The sequence below is a fragment of the Periophthalmus magnuspinnatus genome, chromosome 22 (assembly GCF_009829125.3).
Source record: "Periophthalmus magnuspinnatus isolate fPerMag1 chromosome 22, fPerMag1.2.pri, whole genome shotgun sequence".
NCBI classification, from domain to species: domain Eukaryota; kingdom Metazoa; phylum Chordata; class Actinopteri; order Gobiiformes; family Gobiidae; genus Periophthalmus; species Periophthalmus magnuspinnatus.
This window is the reverse complement of record NC_047147.1, coordinates 1,453,609-1,471,381: the sequence shown is the minus strand read 5'-3', so window position 1 is coordinate 1,471,381 and position 17,773 is coordinate 1,453,609. Positions and strand designations below refer to the sequence as shown.

At 41.5% G+C, this 17,773-nt stretch overlaps 1 protein-coding gene across 1 annotated transcript in view; it reads right to left on the bottom strand.

Moving 5' to 3' along the window:
* The window catches only part of LOC117390827 (apolipoprotein B-100-like), a 57,054-nt gene that overhangs the window by 23,439 nt on the left and 15,842 nt on the right, over positions 1-17,773 (bottom strand). The window contains 8 exon segments of the mRNA XM_055231249.1: positions 529-674; positions 676-735; positions 2,303-2,467; positions 3,388-3,591; positions 5,450-5,620; positions 7,999-8,206; positions 12,689-12,888; positions 14,450-14,596. Of these exon segments, the coding sequence (XP_055087224.1) occupies positions 529-674; positions 676-735; positions 2,303-2,467; positions 3,388-3,591; positions 5,450-5,620; positions 7,999-8,206; positions 12,689-12,888; positions 14,450-14,596 (1,301 nt within the window).

Here is a 17,773-nt window from a genome sequence, read left to right as displayed (position 1 = left end):
TTCCTGGTTTACTCCTGGTTTAGTCCTGGTTTACTCCTGGTTTAGTCCTCATTTAGTCCTAGTTGGTGTATCATTCTGTGCATTTGATCACATGAGTGAGATCACATCAGTCTGTTAGACCCAGAATAGACATTAACATGTGTGAAGGCTCTGTCTCCATCCCACAGGAAACTCGTTGTTGTTCTACCTGTCTAAGTTCATTATCTCATGGGTGAGAAACAAAAGTCACTCTGCTTTGAAATGTATGTAGCCTTGTCATCTGGTATAAAATGGTCAGACCACAGGTGCTCAGGGTGGTGGAGGCTGGAACTGAGACTGGGGGTAGATGGTAACTTGGAAGGGAGACTGGGGGAGACACCGAAAGGCTGCCAGTGTGTGGCCAGAGCAGGCCTGGGCCCTGTCCTGTTTGTATCTGCTGTAACAAACAATACACTTTTTTTTTTCTGTATTTCAAAACTCAGAGTTTTTCAAATGGATTACTTTTCATCTAGAACTGTAATTTTCTACAGCTATTCTCAGATAACCTACCTAACACTGAACAGCTGCATGTTTGCTGTGGGTGCAGGGAGAGTGAGTTTGATTTGGTTTCTGTCCCAGGTGATTTTGCTGTTGATGGAGCTTTTGTGGAACATATTTGTGTGCATCTCGAGTCCCGCCTCCACGTAATCTGGAATAATGCACGCCCATGTTTGTGATGAACTCCACCCCAACTGAAGGCATGAAGGACAGAGATCCCTACAAAAGAGCAGAAACATTAAAAACACTGTAAAAAAAAAGAAAAATTTAAAAATCCCATGTATCTGAGAGAAATTTTGTCTTGCCCCCAGTAGTGATACATTGCCTGGCCAAAAAAAAGTTGCCACAAAACAAACAAAGAAAGGTCACACACTCTAATATTTCATATTATTTCCTTTAGCTTTGATTACAGCACGCATTCGCTGCGGCATTGTTTCATAAAGCTTCTGCAGTGTCACAAGATTTATTTCCATCCAGTGTTGCATTAATTTTTCACCAAGATCTTGCATTGATGATGGCAGAGTCTGACTGCATTGCAAAGCCTTCTCCAGCACATCCCAAAGATTCTCAATCCATGGGCCAATCCATGTGTGAAAATTATGTTTCATGCTCCCTGAACCACAATTCACAATTTGAGCCCGATGAATCCTGGCATTGTCATCTTGGAATATGCCCGTGCCATCAGGGAAGAAAAAAATCCATTGATGGAATAACCTTGGCCATTCAGTAATGACCTCAGCTGACCTTATTCTTTGAGCACATACTGTTGCTGAACCTGAACCTGACCAACTGCAGCAACCCCAACCTATTTGCTTAGTTAATTCAGGTGGTGACTTTTCTTTGGGCAGGCAGTGTATATTATATTAGGCAGCTCTTGAGGCTGTGTACTGTCTGTTTCTAATTCTATGGCTGTGTCTGAATGTCCACCCTTGCCCCTAAACCCTCAGCAAGCTAAATTCAGCTAAACCTGATTTCTGTCAATTAATTATCAGATTTGACTGGCACAAGTCTTTATGGATCAATAAAAAGCCTTGCAAGTTTCTGTCAAGCTGGATCTCACGTAAACAAACTGATTATTAATTTTTTTAATCTGAGATGCTGAAATTATTGCTCTGGTTAACGGCTCAAGCTAAGGTAAGTGGCTAATGCAAGCAACTTTACACAGCATCGGTTGATTTCATCGGTTGAGTATTTTATTCATAATCAGGATCAACAGTGACATAAACCAGAGCTTCTATCTCCTTCATTCAGTCGTGTTGTGTCCAGTTAAAGACCTGCTTATGTCCACTGTTGTTTTTCTGACTCTCGCAATGCATTGTGGTCTATACTGACCACTCTAGTGGCCACTGATGCCCACTACTTTTCAAGGTGCATTGTGGGAAATTTTGAGTGCACTATTTTCTCACCAACTGAACTTTTGCACACCATTAAAAATGTGTGATCCGTAAATCGTGCCCTAAGTAGGGAATAGTGTGGACACAGCCTAATCATTATATTATCCAAGAATCAGGAAGTGCACATTAGCGTGTTAGTTATTGTTAGCTTTACTGTCACAGAAAACTCTGCACTGGTCTCTGAGAGTTGTGACAAGTGCTTATAAACTCATCACGGTGAGTAATTTGGACACTCTGAATGCATAAGGTAAGTGAGGAATAACTACCAACTTACCAAACTGTTTAAAATGAATACTAATCTAGTTACTTTAACTTTTGATTGATAACTTTTTAGAGCTCCAGTCATATACCTATAATATAATACAGAAAGTGTGTTAGCAGGATGTTACCACATATGGGGTGTTGGTAAGTCCTCCTTTGGCTCCGGGAGCAAGGACTCCAGAGAGGGAAAACTTGAGAGGCATCCCAGAGAGAGTGGGCAGGGAAAAACCATTCTCCATAAAGATGTAGTGAGCGAAAACCTCATTATCAAGGCTGGACATTAACCTAAAGAGGACCTGAGGGAAAGAGGAAAAGAGAGGAAGAAACACCATGAGGGAGGTCCCATTTACAGAGAGAGGGGCGACAGGTTTTTCAATGTAAAGTGAATTGGAGCCAGAGTCAATGGAGCCAGGATGTGCCCATTGATCACTTCCTATTTGGAATGTAGCATTTAGCTATGTCCACTGATATATACAGTCTATAATATGAAAAATATTTTTATGTCAGTATTAACAATATTAAAATGAATCATTTAAAAAGTGTACTGTGTAATTAAGAAACTCAGAAGGTACACTGCCTGGCCAAAACAAAAAGTCACCACCAAAAAAACATTGGTCACACAAAGGTCACCAATATTTTAATGGACTGCCTTTAGCTTTGATTATGGCATGCACTCGCTGTCACATTGTTTCTTGAAGCATCTGCAATGTCACAGATTATTTCCATCCAGTATTGCATTCATTTTTCACCAAGATCTTGCATTGATGATGGTAGAGTCTCACCACTGCGCCAAAGCCTCTCTAGCACATCCTGCAGATTCTCAATGGGGTTAAGGTCTGGACTCTGTGGCTGTGTGAAAATGATGCCTCCTGCTCCCTGAACCACTCTTTCACAATTTGAGCCCAATGAATCCTGGCATTGTCATCTTGGAATATGAACCGTGCCATCAGAGAAGAAAAAAATCCATTGATGAAGTAACCTGGTCATTCAGGTTATTATCAGGTTATATCAGGTTATATTCAAGTAGTCAGCTGACGTCATTCTTTGAGCACATACTGTTGCTGAACCTAGACCTGACTCGTACCTATAGGCTCGTACCTATTGTTAAATCCAGGTTGCACCTTTTTTTTTTTTTTTTGGCCAGGCAGTGTATCATGATTGTGTTTAGTAAAAATAAATATTAAACCAAACAATTATGCATGAAATAGTAACTTACGCTGGTGGGGAGCACTTGGATGAAGATATGCTGGTACATGAGCATTGTCTCTAGAACGTCTCTGATTTGGTTGATTTTCATGTATCCCATCTCTGTCCCAAGGAGCTCGAAATACGCCACAGCCTCCGGAACCTCTGAAGAGTGCAAGTCCTCCATCAGCTTGTGGAAACCATAAATTATGCTCTTCACAAGATCGTCTGGGACCTGTGAGACAAAAATAATGAATGAAAGAAGGAAGGATGTATTTAACAGTGCCAAAAGGAGCATCAGAAAGTTTAACATTTTAAATTCACAGGAACTTTGGAGCTTTGGCTTTGTGGTAAAATAAGGCATGTTTTAAATTAATGAAAATATTTTTTTAAATCTTTAATCTTGATTTGGGGAGTTTTACGCATTTATATGTATTGATAATGTAAAATTGATCCTGGGAGCTATGTGTCGGGGGCTCCATGCCCTGGTAGGGTCACTCATGGCAAACAGGTCCAGGGAGATGGGTCAGACCTAAGAGCGGTTCAGAAGCCCTTTATGATGAGTGCACAATCAAGGTTCACGACGTCGCCTGGACCGGCGTCACCGGGGCCCCACCCTGGAGCTAGGCCTGGGGTGGGGTGCTCGAGAGGGAACGCTTGGTGGCCAGGCCTTTCCCCGGCCAGGCTTAGCCCGAAGGAGCGACCTGGGGCCGTCCTCATGTGGACCCACCACCTGCGAGAGGATCCGTAAGGGCCGGTGCAGAGAGATCTGGGCAGCAGTCGAATGTGGGGGTCTTGGCGATCTCCAGAGGAGAGGGAGAATCTGACCCATAGTCAAAACCTCGGATTCAGGAAGAGCAGTGTGGTTCTCATCCCAGTCGTGGAACACTGGACCAGCTCTATGCTCTCTATCGGGTCCTCGAAGGTTCATGGGAGTTTGCCCAACCAGGCAACATGTGTTTTGTGGATCTGGAGAAGGCATTCGACCATGTCCCCTCGTGGTGTCCTTTGGGGGGTGCTCCGGGAGGACGGGGTCCGGGGCCCTTTGCTAAGGGCTGTCCAGTCCCTGTATGACCGGAGCAGGAGCTGTGTTTCTCATTGATGGCAATCAGACCTGTTCCCTGTGCATGTTGGACTCTGCCAGGCTGTCCTTTGTTACCGGTTCTATTTATGGACAGAAATTTCAAGGTCAGAATTTCAGGTAGGGGTCGGAGGGGGGTCCGGTTTGGGGACCACAGGATCTCATCTCTGCTGTTTGCAGATTATGTTTTCCTGATGGCTTCATCAAGCCAGGGACCTGCAGCAGGCACTGGGACGGTATGCAGCCGAGTGTGAAGTGGCTGGGATGACAATCAGGTACAAGCAGCTGAAATGGGTTTCCTCCGTTGGGTGGAAGGGCGCACCCTTAGGGATAGGGTGAGGAGCTCGGTCACACGGGAGGAGCTCGGAGTAGAGCTGCTGCTCCTACACGTCGAAAGGAGCCAGCTGAGGTGGCTCAGCCATCTGCTCAGGATGCCTTCTAGACGCCTCCCTAGGAAGGTGTTCCAGGCATGTCCCACCAGGAGGAGGTCCCAGAGAAGACCCAGGACACGCTGTCTCTCGGCTGGCCTGGGAACACCTTGGGGTCCCACCGGAGGAGCTGGAGGACGTGTCTGGGGTGAGGGAAGTCTGGGAGTCCCTGCTTAAACTGCTACCCCTGCGACCCAGCCTCGGATAAGTGAAAAGAAAATGGATGAGTGGATGGATGGATAATGTAAAATTGGTCATAGTGGTGGATTAAATTACTGCATGTAGCTTTACATCAAATTGCAATATATATATATATATATATATATATATATATATATATATATATATATTATATTATATATAATGCAACTCCTGTTCTTCTTAAATCCTTAAAAACTTGAAATACTGTTTTAAATATATTCAGATTATCAAAGGATCTTAGAGTAATTAATCCATAAATCTAAAACATATCAAATATTATGAGATTGTAGTTGTTGAATGATATTTAATGTTATTTACTTTACTAATATACTAATGATATTTAATGTTATTTACTATTGAAATAGCATAAACCTATTCTGTACCTGTCTCTTTTTTCGTCCGTCTTCAGATGTGAGTCCAGAGATAAGGTCTCTGAGCATCTGAGCCTGGTCCTGGCCCCAGTTTGTGAGTTTGAAAAACAACTCGGGAACAAAACCATTTTCCCCAAACAGAGATTTGATTGAAGGCTCGAACCTATCGCCTTCAAAATGTAACTAAAAAAACAACAACAAAGCATGCACATCAGTAAATGTCCAGAATATTGTATAAATAATTATTTATACAATGCTTAAAATGACTAAAATTTGAAATATTTTGTATAGTTTAGAGGTTGACTGATTTTTTATTTTATTTTATTTTTTTATGGTTGATGTCGATACTGATTATTTAGGATCCAGAGCAACCGATGGACGATAAGCTCTGCCCATATGTTGGAGCCAATACGTAGGGCTGATTTTGATCATTTTCCCCAAATTATGTAATTTAAATTTACTAAAAACTCACCACAGCCCTTTTTACCACAAACCTATAATAGAGTGGTATACAGTAGTTCCTCGCTATATCACAGTTCACCCTTCGCAGTCTCGCAGTTTCGTGGATTTTTCCAGAGCAATTCTACACATTTTTTTACAGTATATGAATGTGAATTTTGTTCTGCTTGCTGATTGGCTAAGGAACTGTAGACCATTGTCAATTAATCTCTTCCGTGCAGTGTCTCCTGTACAGTGCATAATGTGGTCAGCCAAATTTACATAAATGTTGGATCAACACTACAGCGGAGTGCCACCAGTACGAAAAGGCATGGTCAGAGGAACTATGAAATATACATGAGTTAACTAATTAAACAAGAGAGAAATGTGAGAAAATGTTAATGCCTGCCTGAGAAAAGTGTATAAAGTGTATGGAGAGGGGTTTTACAGCCTTAAAACAAATATCATAATTGAAAAAAAAAAAATAAAGGTAACTACTGGGATCGGATTTTGCCTATTGCAGATTATTTTTAGACCCCCCGCGATAAATGGGGGACCACTGTAGTCACATTTTGTGCAGTTATCTCTTTGCAGTGTTCAAACAGATCTTTATGTGGATTCTTTAGGCAGGTGGTCAGCCAAAACTAATTACATCGGCCAACTCACGTACCGGCCTCTAGAATAGTTTAGTGCATTTTTCTGACCTCCTTTGCAATTACTTTGGTTCGAAACTGTATATTGACACATGAAACATGAGAAGCTAGTTAAATAATCATAATAACTACACTAAATCAACTCAACATATCGGCCCAAAGATCTTATTGCCTATTGTCTTTTTTCTTTTTTTTTTTTATTTAAAATTTTTATATACATTGAATATTAATGCTATATATATATATATATATATATATATATATATATATATATATATATATATATATCTATATATATATATATATATATATATATATATATATATATATATATATATATATATATATATATATATATATATATATATATTTCACTTTTATTTCACTTTTGTGTTAACTACATAATTCCATACACAGTGTTACCTTGTTTGTGTTGTTTGTGTTGCCCGCAATAGGCGAAATCCGCGAAGTGGAAAGCTTTATTTTTTTTTAATTATTATAGTTACAATTATTATAAGTTTTAAGGCTGTAAAACCCCTCACCACACACTTTATACACTTTTCTCAGACAGGCATTAACATTTTCTCACATTTCTCTCTTGTTTAAACACTCTCAAAGTTCAAACCTTTGTAAATAAAAAAATAAAAAAATTAAATACTATACTGTACTGTAAATAAAAAATGATAGCTTTTTGAAGTATACAACTGTAACAAATTAAATTTTAAAGATCAGCCTACGAGGTTGGACACATAAGAAATGATTAATCGTGACTCAGGGGTATTTCACAGTTTTTCTCTTCGTCCTGGCTCCGCTCTGCTATAATGTCTCGTAATGTTCTTTTTCCTGCGGTCACTGATCCACAAAGCTAAAACAGACTCCATCCTTACGATGGTCTTGGGATGGGCAGTTACAACCCTTTTTGCATCCTCGTTAAAACGCTTTGCTGCTGTCGTCCTTATATTATTTTCCTCCTTCTTTATGTGATGAACCGAAGATTAATTTATTCCATAATGGGGCCCTACAGCCACGTAACTTCTACCTTCCCTCAGCATGTCCAGAAGTCCAAATTTCTGGGATGGTTAGCATCTTCCCTGATCTTTTGGGAGCGGGCGCAGGTGACTTTGTCAGTGCAGAATGTTTCATCAACAATGTTTCATTGTTGGGGAGAAAACTTGCAAACATACAGCACTTCAGAGTTACACTGCGATCCAAGATTTATGTAAATTTGTGAAGCTGAATACATTTTGTACTGTACAGGAGACACAGCATATAAAAAAAGCATGCAAATCGCAAAAAAAAAAAAAAAAAACAAAAAAAAATCCATGGCAAGACTGCAAAAGGTGAACCACAATATAGTGAGTTTTTCGGCCATCGGTTGCTTTGGATTCTAAATAATTGGTATAGGCATCGACCATATCATTCGATCTCTAATGCATATAAACTATACAAAAGCGTGTGAGCCGAACTTACCTTAAGAAGTTTATTATTCATGTAGTCCTTATCGTAGGACAGGTCCATTGAGATGTCTTTTGGTAATGTGTTGGTGTCATCAAAAACAATGTCAGATTTGAATGACGCTCCATAGACTTCTGTCATAAAGTTTCGGGATTTTCCAGATACTTTTTCCAGTGGAGGCAGTTCTTTGTCTAGCACAGCCAGCTCTATGTAGTAAGTCGCACTGTGAAAAGGCAATGATAGTGGAGTTATTACATGACATATACTGTACTGTATATACTGTACTTAAGGAAATTTTTATGTATCTGTACTTTACTTAAGTACATTTTACAGTGTGTACTTTTTACTTTTATTTCAGTACATTTGAGAGCAGTATCCGTACTTTCTACTCCACTACAATTATGAACTGGACTGAAAAGTAAAAAGTATTTCATATGATTTGAGGGGTTATTTTTACCATGTTTGTGGCAAAATCCTGACTCAAGTTTTCAAGTTCAAGCTTCAGCTTTGAGCAAAACAAAAATAAATACAAAAAATTCATAAGAAAAGTTAAGAAATGTATTCATATTGTTACTGTGACCAAAAGTCTCATTTTAATCAAAAGTCTCATTTTAATCAATATCTCTACACTTACACTTTAACAAATGAACAACACTTGCGTATAATACTTTTACTTTTTACTCTTAAAGTACATTTTTAAATGGAAACTTTCAAGTTATACTTTTACTTGTGTAACTTTTTGCCTCTGTATCTGGACTTTTACTTAAGTAACAAGACTGAGTACTTTCTCCACCACTGCATATACCCCATATAAATATTGGCACTCCTGGCAAACAACACCTCAAGTAACTTTGTGATGTAGATTTGACGAGTTCCTAAAACCCAATGAATTTGTGCAGTTTTGTAGCAGTTAATCAGTCATGCAGTATGTATAGTTGTATGCATGTATAGTTTTACTTATACACTACCAGTCAAAGGTTTGGACCATAGACTGTAAATGGACATAGCAAACTTGCGAGACGTCATGGCCCCTCTCTCTGTAAATGCTCCTGTCAGACTGGTCATTTTGGTCTTAAAAAGTTTGTATTAACCCACTCTACATGATTCCCGGGTTTTTAATTCACTATTGTGTCCATAAATCAAGATATGAACATTAATAGCAGACAAATCAGATGTTGTTCCCTCGACATCGTTCCCGTTACCGTTAGCAAAAGGTTTGATTGACAGTGTTGCTAAGCGCCTGCTCCCTGCTCCCTGCTCCCTGCTTATTCCATTTCTTTATATAGTCTATGGTTTGGACACAGCCTCTCATTCACTTTTTTTTTTTTTTTTTTCATTATTCTTATTACTTTCAAAATTGTATACACACACAGAAGACATCAAATATATGAAGTAAGATATATGGAATTGTTTAGTAAAGAAAAAAAAATCAATAACTCTACTAAATATGTTTTTATTTTTTGAATATAAAATATTTTAAAAATTTAGTTTAGTTATTTCATTTTTTTTTTTTACTATATAATTCCATGTATTTTATTTCATATACAGTTCACCTTTTGCGGTCTCGCTATTTTACAGATTTTTTGGGGGAGCAATTTTGTTTGTTTTTTACAGCAGGGGGTGGGAACCTATGGCTCTCAGATAAATCTTAGGTGACATTTGTTAACACAATAAGTAATGAATAAATTTGCTGATATTTAAGTAATACATTACAGAAATCACTGTTAAAAATAATCATTAAAAAAAATAAATTAAATAAATTCTCGTGCATTTTAATCCATACATTAATGTTTTACCGCACCTGTTCTGGGCTGCACTGGAGCCAATCACATCTGTCCTTTGGGGAATGGGAGCGTCCGACACCTCTATTTTTATTGGATTATATGCGGTAGTCAACACAGGTCATTGTGAGGTAAAGAAGTAAACTTCCTGCCGCTTAATCACTAAGTCAGCTAAGCCTTGCAGAGAAGATGGTGAAAAAAAAAGATGAGGTGTACCGTACATTTCAGCAGGGATGGACAGAGGAAGGAGCAGGGACCACTAATGAACTTTTTGATAATGTTACGTATAAGATAAGATAAACAAATAAAAGACATGCCATCATGATGGTAAATCAAGTGAAAGAAAAACAAGTGCAGGACATGAATGCAGTGACTTATATTTTTCTTCGCTTTGGATGAGTCAACAGACGTAAGCCATTTATCCCAGTTCAGTGTGATGCTGCCGGTGACACACTGCCAGAGGAAAGTCTTGCTGTTTTCCCAATGAAAGCGTCAACAAATGAGAGGATTTATTCAAGGCTTTCACGGAGTCCACAAAAGAAAAAATCTACAGATGGAAAACCTTGTTTCGGTGTGTACCGATGGAGGCCCGTGTATGGTCACATTAATGGTAATGCTGCTGTTGTATATATTTTCTACCTATAAGTATTTTATTTTATTTTATTTTTTAAGCATATCTTTTTATAACTTTGTGCATACCCTTATTTGTATTTGTATTTATTCATTGTGTTTTATGTTGCACTTCATCATCAAAGTATGATTTGTGTTCACAAACGATGAAAATAAGAAGTTCGAAGAAGATTCTGAAGAAGTATTTTATGTATTGGATAGGTTCAGTATAATGATGTTATTTAAAAAAATATATTAACAATACATTCAGAGACTTCTTATACTCTAAAATTGTTGGTCTTGTTTAAAAATTCACATTTAGTTGTATTCAGAGTTTAAAAATATTGTATGGCCCTCACGGAAATACATTTTAAAATATGTGGCTTTTTGGCTCTCTCAGCTAAAAAGGTTCCCTACCCCTGTTTTACAGTGTATGAAGGTGCATTGTGTTCTGCGTCCTGATTGGCTAAGGGACGTGCCGTGTCTCCTGTACAGTACAGAATGCATTCATCTTCACAAATTTACATAAATGTTCGATCGCAGTGTGACTCTGAAGTGCTGTATGTTTGCAAGTTTTCTCCCTGACAAAACCCACAATATCGATGAAACATTCTGCACCGACAAATGCACCTACACCCGCTCCCAAAAGGTCAGGGAAGATGCTAACCATCCCAGAAAAAGTTGGACTTCTGGACATGCTGAGGGAAGATAGAAGTTCTAGGCTCTAGCTCTAGCTCTAGGGCGCCATCACGGAATAAACTAATCTTCAGTTCGTCACTTAAAGAAGGAGGAAAATAATATAAGGACAACAGCAGCAATAAGTTTTAACACTGATGAAAAAGAGTTGGAACTGCAACAAGACCCTCGTAAGGATGGAGTCTGCTTTAGCTTTGTGGATCAGTGACTGCAGGAAAAAGAACATTATGAGACACTACATCGGAGCAGTGCCAGGACGAAGAGGCGGGGTCAGAAAAACTGTGAAATACGCCTGAGTTTTATTAATCATTTGTTATGTGTCTAACCTCGTAGGTTGATCATTAAAATTTTATTTGTTACAGTATTTCTAAAAGCTGTCATTTTTATTTACAGTACAGTATAGCATTTGGTTTCGTTCTATAATACTGTGCTTATTTTTTTTAAATCCACGAAGAATTGAACTTGAAGAGAGAAATCTGGGAAAATTTTAATGCCTGTCCACACAATTTACGCCTAGTATATAAATTGTGTGGTGAGGGGTTTTACAGCCTTAAAACATGTATAATAACTAAAAAATAAAGCTTTCTACTTCAACTATTGCAGGCTATTTTTGGAAACTAAACTCCGCCATAAATAAAACGTAGAAAGTAGTAAAAATAAAGAGGGAAAAACACTGAATGAGAGGACGTGTCCAAACTTTTGATTGGGTGTGTATCTAAACCATTTATATATTTAATTTATGTGATTTTGTATTGTTTTTATATTATTTTGAGCTTAGAATCCAAATTGTGAAAAAAGCTTTTTTTTATCTGCCATATTTACCATATATAACTGATTTGATTCATCTACATTTTAAAGTTATTTGTGTTGTGTTGTTGTGTCTGGAATCTTCCACAGAATAGCATCAAACTTAGCAATTTCCATGGACACAAGCAAGTATTTTTGAGAATAAAAACACCTGGAGTTTTTAAATGAAAGTTAGCAGCATTTTCATGAGATAAGCACAGAACCCTCACCATAAAACTTATATAGTGTAAACTGTAATAAGAGAAATGTGCTCAAAACAAGTTTAAACTCATAGAATTACACTGTTATTCTGAATTTAAAGGGCCCATTTTACACTATTGTCTGATCTGTTCTAATGTTGTTTGCTCACTCATGTTTAACACACAAACCCTGCATATTTAGGTTTAATTCTCAAACAGAAAACACTCTGTTCCACCTTGTGATGTCATGTGGTGATACAGAAAGTGCTCCACTGGGTCTTTAAATTCCGTACAACTTCACTAGAATCAGTTGGATAATTTTAGCCTTCTCTTCTGAACTAGAAAGTAAAAGAAGCTGTTAACTTGAAAACAACCACTTCATGACATGACAAGGTGTAACAGAGCATTTTGAGGTTTGGAGATGTAGACAGACTAAGTGTTACTCAAACATGCGTGAATGAAACAAAACACAACTCCAGGTCTGTTTTTGATGAAGAAACATTATAACATGGTGGATAGCTCACAAGAGTCCATTTTGGGAAATATATGACCTTTAAGTAATTTAACTTGTGTATAGTTTTATATTCGAAGTGTATTTGTCATGGATGCCAGTTATGGAAAAAAAATACTCACTGTAGATCATTATTGAGGACATTTTTGAGGTGAGTAACCACAAATGTCTTGAGCTCTTTGTCTGTCAGATCCTCCACAGAGTTCACAATGGTTCTGGCTGTGGCTTCGTCCATGTTTTTGATCAGAATTCGGTAAGCTGCCACCCGCTTCTCCACTGGGCTCTGGGCATCCTGGTATATGTCCAAAAGAGCACTCCTCACCTGTGGTACAATTTACATAAAAATGAATGGGTATTTCACTGCATAAAATGGTCAGACAAATCGTTATTTCATTTAGAGCAGCTCAAAATTAGATTCAGAAATGTAATATGCAAATGTATAAGTATGTTGGTTTACTTTTGGTTACCTTTTGGCTACCCATACATAGGTTTCCAAGTGATGAACAACTAGCATAGTTCCCATGGGATTTAATGTAAATATAAATTCCTTTCATGACTACGCTACTAGTTTATGTCAAAATAAAAATGTCAGAATCAAAACAAGAACTAAATGAATAACTAAAACAATACTTTTTAAGAATATTTAAATATTATTATTATATTAAATAAATAACATCCGTTTAATTTTTGGCTTAAATTCACAATACAGTTTGCCCTCGCTATATTGCGGCTTCGCTGTTTTGTGGCTTTTTTTTAGTGCGATTTTACATGTTTAGTTATTTTTTTTACTTTATTTATTTATTTATTTTTTTGATTGTCTAAGGGACTGTAGACCACTGTCAATCAGTCTCCTCCGTGCCGTGTCTCCTGTACAGTACAGAATACGTTCAGCCAAATTTACATAAATGTTCCATCGTAGTGTGACTCTGAAGTGCTGCGTGTTTTCTCCTCAAAAAAACCCACAATGTTGATGAAACATTCTGCACCGACAAAGGTTTGAACTTTGAGAGTGTTTAAACAAGAGAGAAATGTGAGAAATTCTTAATGCCTGTCTCAGAAAAGTGTATAAAGTGTGTGTTGAGGGGTTTTACAGCCTTAAAACATATATAATATATTTTTTACAATTATTATATATGTTTTAAGGCTGTAAAACTGACTACTTCGCAGAGTTCGCCTATTGCGGGTTATTTTTAAAGCGTAGCCCTCACAATAAACAAGGGACCACTGTATTTAAAACCTTATGGATACACGTAGTTGCCAATTATTTAATTAAAACTTTTGAATCCATTGTCTAGCTCTAGTATAACTGTATTCTTTATTCTATTTTGGTTTTTATCCTTGAAAAGTGCAGTGTGTGGGTGAGTCCAATTTGATGTTTGACCCTGAAACGGGATGGGGGTGGGGGGGGGAGTTACTGGGGAATATCCAGTGCACATTTATCTATAGACACCAGACAGGTAAACCAGAGTTTTATAGCCATAGACTCATGTGCACAAGCAGGTATAAACAGAGATACTAATGTGTATCCATAGGGTTCAGAATGATGAAATATTAGAACTGTTGCCATGCCAATTAACAATTAAAAACTAAATATTGTAGCTTTTGAATGCAAAAAAATGTTCTCAAAATGTTGTATGTAACAGGAAGCTGAAACCCATGAATAGATTGGTTTACTAAATAGTCTTTTTTTTCCTTCCTGCAGTCACAAGATGGCTGACACAATTGTCATGACAACAGTTTTTAAGGCTAAATCCAAGCTTTATTTATACCTTATTGGTTTAACACTACTTTTACTTTCCATTTGTCCTTGCCGGTTGGATGTCGGAATAACGCTTTCTCGGAATTTTTGTGTTCCAGTCGTCAAGTCAGAAAAAATATTTTACCTTGTCGTTGATGTTGATGTTCCTAAACGCCTGTATTGCTGCTTTCTGAGTAGATAAAGGAGCGTTTGCTTTTGTTGCACAGCTGAGAACAGCAGAGACCAGACTGGGACTGTGATCCTGCATAGGCTGACCCATCACTCCAATCACCTGTGTGAATGCATATACAAGAAAAAGAAAATACGGATTTATATTGACATTACAACTAGAGGGAGATAGATTGAAAAAAATATGTTAATGTGATTAACATTAACATAACTTAAATTTACTTCTAACTCACCCACAGCTCATTTTTACCACAAACCTTTAAGACAGCTGAATAGTCATGTTCTGTGTAATTATTAAGTATATATATACATATGTATATAGTGCTGGGGTGGGTGCTCGCCAGCGAGCGCCTGGTGGCCGGGCCTTTCCCCACGGGGCCCGGTCGGGCCCAGCCCGAAGGAACGACGTGGGGCCGTCCTCCCGTGGACCCACCACCTGCGGGAGGAGCCATGCGGGGCGGGTGCAAAGAGATCCGGGCGGCAGTCGAAGGCGGGGACCTCGACGACCGGATCTCCGGACATGGAGACTAGCTCTGGGGACGTGGAACGTCACCTCGCTGGGGGGGAAGGAGCCTGAGCTTGTGCGGGAGGTTGAGCGTTACCGGCTAGATATAGTCGGCCTCACCTCCACGCACAGCTCGGCCTCTGGAACCCAACTTCTTGAGAGGGGTTGGACTCTCCATTTCTCTGGCGTTGCCCGCGGGGAGCGGCGGCGAGCTGGTGTGGGCTTGCTCATTGCCCCACAGCTCAGCCGCTGCGTGTTGGGGTTCACTCCGGTGAACGAGAGGGTCGCGTCCCTGCGCCTTCGGGTCGGGGACAGGTCTCTCACTGTTGTGTCGGACTACGGGCCAAACAGCAGTGCAGAGTACCCGGCCTTCTTGGAGTCCCTAGGAGGGGTACTAGACAGTGCACCAACCGGGGAATCCGTTGTTCTCCTGGGGTACTTCAACGCCCATGTGGGTAACGACAGTGACACTTGGAGGGGCGTGATTGGGAGGAACGGCCTCCCCGATCTGAACCCGAGCGGTGTTTTGTTATTGGACTTCTGTGCTAGTCACAGCTTGTCCATAACAAACACCATGTTCGAGCACAAGGGTGTCCATCGGTGCACATGGCACCAGGACACTCTAGGTCGGAGGTCGATGATCGACTTTGTTGTCGTGTCATCTGACCTCCGACCGTGTGTCTTGGACACTCGGGTGAAGAGAGGGGCTGAGCTGTCAACTGATCACCACCTGGTGGTGAGTTGGATCCGCTGGCGGAGGAGGAAGCCGGACTGACCTGGCAGACCCAAGCGCATTGTGAGGGTCTGCTGGGAACGTCTGGCGGAGCCCTCTGTCAGGGGGGTCTTCAACTCCCACCTCCGGGAGAGCTTCTCCCTGATTCCAGGGGAGGTTGGAGACATGGACTCCGAGTGGGCCATGTTCTCCACCTCTATTGTCGATGCGGCTGCTCGTAGCTGTGGTCGTAAGGTCTGTGGTGCTTGTCGCGGCGGCAATCCCCGAACCCGGTGGTGGACACCGGAAGTAAGGGATGCCGTCAAGCTGAAGAAGGAGTCCTATCGAGCCTTGTTGGCTCGTGGGACTCCTAAGGCAGCTGATGAGTACCGGCGGGCCAAGCGTGCCGCGGCTCGGGCAGTCACAGAGGCAAAAACTCGGGGTTGGGAGGAGTTCGGAGAGGCCATGGAGGAGGACTATCGGACGGCCTCAAAGAGATTCTGGCAAACCGTCCGATGCCTCAGGAGGGGGAAGCAGTGCTTCACCAACACTGTTTACAGTGCGGGTGGAGAGCTGCTGACCTCGACTGGGGATGTTGTCGGGCGGTGGAAGGAATACTTTGAGGATCTCCTCAATCCCACTGTCACGTCTTCCGAGGAGGAAGCAGAAACTGGGGACCCAGAGGCGGACTCGTCCATCACCCTGGCTGAAGTCACTGAGGTGGTTGGCAAGCTCCTCGGTGGCAAGGCTCCGGGGGTGGACGAGATCCGTCCTGAGTACCTCAAGTCTCTGGATGTTGTGGGGCTGTCTTGGCTGACACATCTCTGCAACATCGCGTGGCGGTCGGGGACAGTACCTGTGGAATGGCAGACCGGGGTGGTGGTCCCTCTGTATAAGAAGGGGGACCGGAGGGTGTGTTCCAATTACAGGGGAATCACACTCCTCAGCCTTCCCGGTAAGGTCTATTCCAGGGTACTGGAGAGGAGAATCCGACCGATAGTCGAACCTCGGATTCAGGAGGAGCAGTGTGGTTTTCGTCCTGGTCGTGGAACACTGGACCAGCTCTATACTCTTCATCGGGTCCTCGAGGGCTCATGGGAGTATGCCCAACCAGTCCACATGTGTTTTGTGGATCTGGAGAAGGCATTCGACCATGTCCCTCGTGGTGCCCTTTGAGGGGTACTCTGGGAGTATGGGGTCCGGGGCTCTTTGCTAAGGGCTGTCTGGTCCCTGTATGACCGGAGCAGGAGCTGTGTTCGCATTGCCGGCAGTAAGTCAGACCTGTTCCCGGTGCATGTTGGACTCCGCCAGGGCTGCCCTTTGTCACCGGTTCTGTTCATTATATTTATGGACAGAATTTCTAGGCGCAGCCAGGGGCCGGAGGGGGCCTGGTTTGGGAACCACAGGATTTCATCTCTACTGTTTGCGGACTCCTCCAAGTGGAGGAGTTCAAGTATCTCGGGGTCTTGTTCACGAGTGAGGGAAGGATGGAGCGTGAGATTGACAGGCGGATCGGTGCAGCGTCTGCAGTGATGCGGTCGCTGTATCGGTCCGTTGTGGTAAAGAAGGAGCTGAGCCGGAAGGCGAAGCTCTCGGTTTACCGGTCAATCTACGTTCCTACCCTCACCTATGGTCATGAGCTCTGGGTAATGACTGAAAGGACAAGATCGCGAATACAAGCGGCTGAAATGGGCTTCCTCCGCAGAGTGGCCGGGCGCACCCTTAGGGATAGGGTGAGGAGCTCGGTCACATGGGAGGAGCTCGGAGTAGAGCCGCTGCTCCTACACGTTGAGAGGAACCAGTTGAGGTGGCTCGGGCATCTGCTCAGGATGCCTCCTGGACGCCTCCCTAGGGAGGTGTTCTGGGCATGTCCCACCAGGAGGAGGCCCCGGGGAAGACCCAGGACGCGCTGGAGGGACTATGTCTCTCGGCTGGCCTGGGAACGCCTTGGGGTCCCACCGGAGGAGCTGGAGGACGTGTCCGGGGTGAGGGAAGTCTGGGAGTCCTTGCTTAGACTGCTGCCCCCGCGACCCGGCTCCGGATAAGCGGAAGAAAATGGATGG